General features: G+C 57.0%; 1 protein-coding gene across 1 annotated transcript in view; it reads left to right on the top strand.

Annotated features, from left to right (window-relative positions):
• ANKMY1 (ankyrin repeat and MYND domain containing 1) overlaps window positions 1-9,143 on the top strand; it is a 69,176-nt gene that overhangs the window by 28,320 nt on the left and 31,713 nt on the right. Inside the window, exons 9-13 of the mRNA XM_011929575.1 lie at window positions 892-1,063; window positions 3,559-3,699; window positions 4,524-4,664; window positions 7,290-7,397; window positions 8,997-9,128. Coding sequence (XP_011784965.1) covers window positions 892-1,063; window positions 3,559-3,699; window positions 4,524-4,664; window positions 7,290-7,397; window positions 8,997-9,128 — 694 coding nt within the window. The remainder of the gene's footprint in view (window positions 1-891; window positions 1,064-3,558; window positions 3,700-4,523; window positions 4,665-7,289; window positions 7,398-8,996; window positions 9,129-9,143) is intronic.

A 9,143-nucleotide genomic window follows, 5' to 3' on the forward strand; every position in this document is an offset into this window, starting at 1 on the left:
GGAATACATTCTGGACACATTTTGACAGTTTTTGAGCTTTACCTAGTAGTGACAGACAAGGAGAGCCAGCACCCACGTGAACACAGTTCCACGGGCTTCCGAATGGTAAGGGTCTGGATAGGAGTCTGGACGCTGGGGGCTGCTGCTCAAGGCCAATCTAGTTCCCGCAGCTATGATCCTGTGCCTGCTGCAGGGTCAGCGAGCTTGGCTGGGTCCTACACATGCCCTGCATGCACGGTCATTCCCGCTGCCACCTGGGCCCCCTAACCCCAGCCCCTTCCTCCTCTCTTGAGCTTCTCCCTCAGCCCTGCATGGCTGCACAATCCCCACCCACCTGGCCCCAGCCTCTCGTGAGGCGCAAGTACCCTCCGGAGGCACAGCTTCCCTCTGAGCTGGCCAGCCTTCTGCTCAGTGACCCCTCAGAGGTGTGTGTGCCTGTGTGTTTGTGTCTTTGTGGTGTGAGTAGTGTGTTGCGTGTGTGGTTTGAGTATGTGGTGTGCTGTGTGTGTACTGTGGTCTGTGTGCTCTGGTGTGGCTTGTGTGTGGTGTGCTGTGTGTGGTGTGTGTGTGCTCTGGCGTGTCTTGTGTGTGGGGTTATGTGCTGTGTGGGGTTGTGTGCTGTGAATGTGCTGTGTGGTGTGCTGTGTGTGCCGTGTGTGTATGTGTGGTGTGCGCTCTGGTGTGGCTTGTGTAGCTGTGTGGTGTGTCTCCGTGTGTGTTTGTGTGTTGTGGGTGTGTGCTGTGTAGTGTGGTGGGTGTGTGATTGTGTGGTTGCGGCACACACATACTCCCTACAAGCCCCTGCCCAGTCTCGTTGCTGGCATGGCCCCGTCCTGGGCACAGTGCAGGTGCCTGCCCTCCAGGGGCCCACAAGTGCCCCCTCTTTTTCAGGCGAAGGAAGCGCTGGCAGACCATTAAGCTGCTGCTGCGCCGGGGCGCGGATCCCAACTTGTGCCGCGTGCCCATGCAGGTCCTGTTCCTTGCGGTGAAGGCCGGGGACGTGGATGGGGTGAGGCTGCTGCTGGAGCATGGGGCGAGGACCGATATCTGCTTTCCCCCGCAGGTAGGAGCCTCTGCAGGCGGGCGCCAGGATGAGCTCAGACTCTCGGGCACAGGCCGGGCAGCTCCTCGCTCCACCTAGGCGCGGAAGAGCGGGGTGGGCTCTTGCAGGCGACCACTGGGCTGTGTTGGTGATGGTGCGCCAGAGTGGGGATCCCACGCGCGCCACAGATTCCCATGTCCCCAGACAGAATTTGGATGCTGTGCTAGTTTCTAGAGTATTTCACGATCTGCATAATGTTTTCCCAGTGTTGAAGCAAACTCAGGGGAAGCGCGTCCTGAAGTCCCCTTGGAAAGGGGAGACTCGTGTTCAGGGGGTGCTTCTGAAATTCTTGGCCCATAGCAGCTGAGCCATGAGCAATGCATTCCCGGTCAGGGAACCAAAATCTGTTACTGAAACAGCAGGAGTTTGGTTGAGGCCCTGCTGCTTGCCACACAGAAAGCCAATCACTGAGATGAGTATTGCCAGGGAAGAAGGCTTTAATAGGGTGCTGCAACAAAGGAGATAGGAGATCAGTCTCAAATCCATCTACATACACAACCCACTAAAATTAGGGGTTTGTATTGCTAGGAGGAAATGTAACCATATGTGGGAAAACATGAATTAGAGTGAGGAAGAGGAGTTGGCTAGCAGGAAGCAGGTAGCAGATCAGGCAGTCATGAAGGGTGAGGCATTTGCAATCTCACTCTCTAGATGCTGTGATCCGGTGGATCTCAGCTTGTTGATACTATCTGGGAGGTCTGAGGGTCAATTTCCTGAGAAAGGAGCTCAGATAAAACAAATTTAACTTTCCCAAGTTTTCCCATTGGGAGGGTCAATTTCACTGTTTATTCAAAGGAACCAAAAACATCAGTTATATGGGACAATCGAGCCAGCTTCAAGCACCTGTTAGAAACAGGTGTAAAACAACTGTTCCATCCACAAGGACCAGATTTCCCTTAGACCTTTGAAGGTCCTGCCTCACTGTCTTCTGCCCTTCCGAAACCTGTGGGACTTAATGAGAAGTGGGATGCCCCCCTGACTCCTGTGTCTTTGATTCTCTTCCTCCTTAAGTCACCTTAGCACTGGGTCAGAGCTGTGGGTCTGTGAAATTTTCTCACATTATTTGTCTAGTATTTCTCTCCATTGTGCTCTCCCTACTGTCCTGGAACTCCTACCTGAGAGATGTTAGAACTCCAGCTCTGTCTCTCTCATGTCCCCTGATTTTGTTTTGGAGTGTTTTCTATGTCTTTGTGCTTCTGCTGTTTTGGGGAATTTCCTCAGCTTAATCATTTCCCGATTCACCCTTCAGCTGGGTTGGTTCTGTTACTTAGCTCACTTGTTGCTGTTGCTGCTGCTGTTTTAGGGGTGACATGACATGTAAGGAGGGTGTGGCCTCTGGCTGACTGTCGTGGATGCACGGCCCCATGCGCCTCCTGGTGGCCTGGGCTGCAGTTACAGTGGAGCAGTGGGCTGCCCATTCTCCCCTTGCCTGCTTAGGTCTGCGTCCCTCTGGGGTCAGTAGATTGTCGACTGCAGCACCGGCCTCCCCAGCTTCAGGCGATGCCTGCATTGTATTCCCGTTTCTCTCCTCTCGCTACATGCCTCTGCTGGGTGTGGATGCTGCTGGCCCTGGTCATGCCTGAGGCTGTGGGTGTTGGGCTGTGTGGGGGTCCCAGGGGCTGCTGCCAAGCTGGGAGAGTCCTGTTGTTCCTGGGAGTCAGCAGCTGCCTGGAACCTACCCTGCCCTCTGCCTCAGATGCCCCGGCCATCTCCCTGGGTCCCTGGTGGATGGGCATGCATGGGCACACCCAGCTGCTCTCCCCAAGTTCCTCTGGCTGGTCCTCATGCTGGTGACTCTTCCCACCATCCAGGCTCACCTGTCTCCCCCTCAGGGGTCCCTCCTGGGTTCTTTTCTCTTTCCTGTTTGAGCGAGGCTGGTCTTCAAGGGACTGGGGAGCATCCCTTGACCTAAAGCCCAGTGTCCGTTCCCAGCCGGGCTCTCCCTTAGGACGGCAGAGCTGCCTCTAGAGGCCAGGGCCCCTGCGAACACCTGTGTCGCTGCTGCACAGCAGTGGCCTCTATGGATGCTGTCAGCTGATGGCCGGGGACACTGCGTGGAGAATGGACAGGTCAGGGGCTGGAGTCGGGAGGTCACTCAGGAGCTGCACGGCCGTTAATGTGGTGGGCCTGGCAGGGCAGGGAGGGGCTTTTCTCAGAGGAGAGTGTGGACAATGGCTTAAAATCGCACTGGTTCAGGGTGGGCCTTCCTGCCTGCGGCCCTGGCAGACAGGCGTATTAGGTGTTGGAAGCAACACATGTGGCTTGTTCAGCGTGTTGGGAGCTTTTCCCAGGCTGCCTTCAGGGACCAGTGTCCTGCACGTTGTGGGGCAGGTGAGGCTGAGAATGGTGCCCTCGGAGTCTCAGCCATGTCCCTGGCATTTGGGCCCCCCACGTACCTCGCCTGTCTCTCCCCACGAGTACGTGCCTCACTGCCCATCCCGGTGTTTCCTCTGCAGCTGGGCACCCTGACACCACTCCACATCGCTGCCGCCCTTCCTGGGGAGGAGGGGGTACAGATCGTGGAGCTGCTGCTGCATGCCATCACCGATGTGGACGCCAAGGCATCTGACAAGGACGGCACTTACAAGCCCGGCAAGGTGTGTGCCTCGCGACCAGCGGTAGGGGTACGGGGCCTTGGCCAGGTGTGCCTGGATGGATTCACACACTATGCCTAGCCTGTGCTTGCTGAGCATGACGGGCCTCCTGGCATGGGGCCCAGGCAGTGGAGATCCTGCATAGAAACAACCCATCCAGATGAGAGCCTTAGTCAGTGAGCTTGTTCTGGTATCAAGAGGCAAAAATGACTGGTTGGAATGAGTTAAGAACTTGATTCTTCAGGCAGTCCACAGAGCATGGGGGTCCCCATGAGGACCTTTTGCAGATAACTCCATCTCGTGCCTTTCGGAAGGTTCATAATTGCAGACAGAGGCCAGTTCCATGTCCCCAGGGCCTCCTCCAAAGGCAGGCCAAAGCCAGCTTGTCCCACCAGGCCCTACCAAGCTGCAAAAGACCCCCAGTCATGGGCCATGGGGCCATGTCTTCCTGTACAAGGAGTTGAGCCCCTTAGGTTAGGAGCTCTGAGGCTTTCCTTTTTGTGCTCTAGAGCCTTGTCCAGTTGCCGGCACACAGCAGAAGCCATTGAGCACACATACATGCTAGATGTGGGTGTGCACAGCTCACCGCGTGGGGGACCCGGGAGGGGAGGGCACAGAATGGCTCTGACCCCTGTGGGTGTCGGGGTATCTCAGGGACAGGCGTGCAGGGTCAGGCTCGAAGAAAGTCAGGCATCTGCCTCCAAGAGGGTTTCGCAGGGTGAGACTCCAGACCCGCAGTCTGGGGAGGAAGCTCCCTTGCTCCGTTTGCCTTCCTGTGGGCACACGGCAGGTTCGTGGGCGCTGGCGGAGCCCTCCGTTTTACACAGCTGGATCTGCTGCCCTCAAGTCTGAAGCTCAGCAACGAGCCAGGCCCTCCCCAAGCCTACTACAGCATGGACACGCCCCTCCCCGAGGAGGGGGGCAGGACGGCTCTGCACATGGCCTGCGAGCGGGAGGACGACTACAAGGTGAGGGCAGCCAGGGCCTGGCGGGGACACAGGGCCGCCCAGCAGTGGGGCCAACTTCCAGGCCCTTGTGCCCCCCGGAAGCACGTGTTCTCATGCTGAGTCTTAGGCAGAAGCCAGCGAGCATGGAAAGATGGGGAGAGAAGCAAGGCAAGGCGGGAGGACGGGATTTCACACTCACATGCACACACGCACGCGTGTGTACAGGGCCTGGGTGGTGGCATGAAGTCTACTTCTTACCACAGGTCCTGGTCAGACATGTTTGGGAGCCTCTGGCCTGGGCTGTGACCACCTGGTGCTGCCAACCCTCCTCTGTCACCTTCCTGTCTCTGACTCAGGACCCCACGGGTGGGCTCATCTTCCAGAGCCCTGGGTGGTGCCCTGATGGCCCTGTGGCCGCTGCCTCCTGCCTGCCTTAGGGGTTAATTCCTACAAAGTTGGGTGTGGGAACCACTCCGAGGATGCCCAGCGGCTGGGGTGGATGTGGGAAAACTGAGGCCAAGTCTGAGCTTTGCCGTGTAGCAGCACGTGCAGCCCAAGCCAGTTGGCCACGGAGCACATGGCACACCAAGTCTCAGTTTACCCACTTACAAATGAAATGAATGATCCTGGGCCTTCGGCAAGGTGGTAACTTGTGAGGTCCTGACATGAGCATGAGGATGAGTGTGCAGGAGAGCCGTGTGTGCGAGTGGGCATGTGGGTGACACTGGGAAGGGATGGGCAGACAGGGAGGTGGGGGCACTCACAGGCAGGGAGGTGGGGGCACTCACAGGCAGGGAGGTGGGGGCACTCACAGGCCTGCCTGCTTCAGAACACCCCTGTCTGGTCAGAGCCTCCTTGGAGGGTGAGGAGAAGGAGCAAGTCTATTGGGGGGTCTTCTTGGGGCCAGGTGCTCTGCCCTGACTAGACGAGGGGTTGGCAGGAACCCACGTTAGGAATGAACAGTGAGGCTCCAAGAAGGCAGCTGGTCAAGGCCCCCGCTGTGAAGGACGAGGCCTGGGCAGTGAACACAGGGCCTTCTGCTCGCACACTTGTGTCCTGATGACAGTTTGGAAAAGTTTTGGGGAAATAAAAAGAGACACGGAATGTGGCACTGTCATTGTGACAGACCAGCAGGTGACACTTCAGTGCTGTGGGCGTGACGGCTGCAGCAGTCCAGCCATCACATCTGTATCCCAGAAGGGAGGGGAAAGGGGGTTACTTTCCCAGGAGCCCCTCAGCAGACTTCTGCGGGTACCTCCGTGGCCTGGCCAGCAAGGCTGCGGGAAAGGCGAGTGTGCGTGGTGGTTGGGCCAGCCAGACATGGGGTCTGCCGCATCTGAGGGCACAGTCCCAGCAGAGCACTGGGAGAGGGAGCTGGGCCAGGGAAGAGTCCTTGCAGTGGGGGAGGAGACGTCGCAGAGGTCAGGTCCTGGTGAACACTTCCGGGAGAAGAGGAGGAAGAGAAGGGAGCAGCTGAGGGTTGCACAGTGGACATTCTGGCAGGGGAGCAAGGATGGGAGAAGGGAAAGGAAAGCAGGGGGTCCGGATGGGAGAAGGGAAAGGAAAGCAGGGGGTCCGGGTGGGAGAAGGGAAAGGAAAGCAGGGGGTCCGGGTGGGAGAATGGAAAGGAAAGCAGAGGGTCTGGGAGGGAGAAAGGAAAGGAAAGCAGGGGGTCCGGGTGGGAGAAGGGAAAGGAAAGCAGGGGGTCCGGGTGGGAGAATGGAAAGGAAAGCAGAGGGTCTGGGAGGGAGAAAGGAAAGGAAAGCAGGGGGTCCGGGTGGGAGAATGGAAAGGAAAGCAGAGGGTCTGGGTGGGAGAAAGGAAAGGAAAGCAGGGGGTCCGGGGAGGAGTCAGGGAGGTGGGAGGGCAGGGATGGCGGAGGAGGGCAGGAGGCAGGGAGGGCAAGGATGGGGTGAGGAGGGCAGGGAAGGAGGGAGGGCAACACCAGTGGGTAGAGCAGAGAGTCAGGGAGGGCATGGGGTGGAGAGGAGGGCAGGGAGGGAAAGGATGGGGGGAGGTGGGCAGGGAAGCAGGGGGGCAGGGAGGGCAAGAATGGGGAAGGAGAGCAGGGAGACCGAGGAAGGGAGGACAGGGACAGGGGAGGAGTCAGGGAGGCAGGGAGGGCATGGATGGGGGAGGAGGGCAGGAGGCAGGGAGGGCATGGACGGGGCTGCCCTCCTGGTGCAGAGAGTGCTCCACCAGCCGAGGGTGGGGCTCTTTACACTCAGGCCGTCCTCTACGGTCACTGAGCCCTGGTGGAGGAGGTGCTCCTCCAGTCACACCTGCTGTATGCCAGGACCTGCCACGTGGTCATGTGGTCCAGACTGTCCCTTGTCCTTTGAAAACAAACTTTAAATCAACTTATGCGTCAATGCCCTCCTAGTTTTCATTTGGAAATGATGAATGCTTAGAAAACATCTTCTCCATTTGAAGCTCCATCCACCTCCCCACCCATTCACCTGTCCATCCGTCCTTCCATCCACAATTTTGAACACCTTGTGCCAGGCAAGGTAATGGTTGGGAGGAAGTGCCGTTGAGTGACTACACTGATTTCATAGCATTTAAATTAATGACTACTGTTAGGTGCTCCTTAGGGGTGGGGGTGCCTCTCTAACTTGTCATATTTCTGCCTTTCTCCCCAACCAGTGTGCCAGGGACATAGTCCGGCTCCTTCTATCCCACGGAGCAAATCCTAACCTGCTATGGAGTGGCCACTCCCCACTCTCCCTGTCCATTGCCAGTGGGAATGACCTGGTGAGCATGTTCTGCACCCACAGATCTGAGCACCTATGTGTTTCCATCTCTAATGCCTACCCCACCAGTCATTGGGATTTGAAGTTGTTGGCCATTTATCCATCCATCCATCCATCTATCCATCTGCCCATCTGTCCATCCAACTACCCATCCACTCACTCTTCCACTCACCTGTCTACCCATCCACCCATTCTTCCATTCATCCATCCATCTATCCACCCAACTTCTCATCCACTTATCCATCTACTCACCTGTCCATCTACCTTCCACTCATCCATTCATCCATCCTTCCACCCAACCACCCACCCACTTACTCATCATCTCATCCATCCATCTATACATCCATCCTTTTAACCAATCACTGATGTATCAACCCAACTACCTATCCACTCAACCGTTCACTCAACCGTTCACCCGTCCATTCATTCATCAATTTATCCATCTATCCATCCACCCACCCACCCACCTACCTAGACATCATCATCCTTCATTCACCCAGATGGAAGGATCTACCATCCACCCATTCATCCATTCATCCACCTATCATGTAACTGTTATTTACTGAGCATCTGCTTTGTACCTGGCAGGCACCATCCTAGCACTAGGTGTTGAATTAAACAGTCTCTGCTCTAAAGGATCCTATATTCTAGTTGGAGGAGCCAGACCATAAACTAGTATGTGACACAATTTCAGGAAATGACGAGTATTATGAAGAAAATAAAGCTTGGTGAGGGGATGGAGAATGATGGGAAGGTAGGCTACATTAGCAGGGTGGCATGAAGTGCTACTCAGATGAGGTGACATTTCAGCAGAGGTCTGAAAAAGCTGAAGGCATTCATACAATTTGTAAAAGCTGATGCAGAATGGGGCTTCCAGGTGCTTCTGCAGAGGCCAGCATCTCTGCTCCCTGTTTCCTTCTGTCCTGCACAGAGACATCCATTCAATAAGTTATGTGGGGTCCTAGCTCAGGGCTAGGTCCTGTTAGAGGCAAGGGTGTGGAGGGAAGAAAGCTTTGTTCTGAGGGGCAGAAGCTTGTGAGAGCCAAACACTTAAGGACCCGTGTCTGGCCACGGCTGTCCTTCCTCGGTGGAATCTGAGCTGGTGGCTGGGCAGAGTAGGGAGAAGGGAGGTGTGCCTCATTCTGTATCTGGCCGAGTGGTCACAGTGACACTGGTGTTCCGGGGCAGAGGCAGACAGCCTGGGCACCAGGCAGATGTGCCCCTAACCCTGTGCTGGGGGCACTGGCCCCTGGGCTTGGCTCTGTCCAGGGCTGGAGAGCAAGGTGGGAGCTGGGACCACACTGGAGAGTCCCCATTTTGTCGGGACAGAGAAGGTGCTGGAACCGGCCCACCTGGGTGGAGTTCCAGCTCCTCCCTAACAGACCAGACGTGGGACCCCTCCCCGCCCAGCGTCATCCTCTGTGGGACAGGCCAACAGCGGGACCCACCGTGGGAAGGATCTATGGGAAGGGCCAGCAGTGGCCTCCGTGAAGCTCCTGCTTTCAGGGGTTAGTTCTGGAGTGGCCCAGCTCTGGGGACTTCCCTGCTGTCAGGGGAGGTGACATGGTGGCCACTGATGAGCCTGTCTGTGTGTGTCCAGGTTGTGAAGGAGCTCCTGACCCACGGAGCAGACCCCAACCTGCCCCTGACCAAAGGCTTGGGCAGCGCCCTGTGTGTTGCCTGTGACCTGACCTATGAGCACCAGAGGAGCGTGGATGACAGGCTGGCCCTGGTGAGGGCGGGGGGG

This window comes from Colobus angolensis, unplaced genomic scaffold, assembly GCF_000951035.1.
Source record: "Colobus angolensis palliatus isolate OR3802 unplaced genomic scaffold, Cang.pa_1.0 Scaffold82, whole genome shotgun sequence".
NCBI lineage: Eukaryota > Metazoa > Chordata > Mammalia > Primates > Cercopithecidae > Colobus > Colobus angolensis.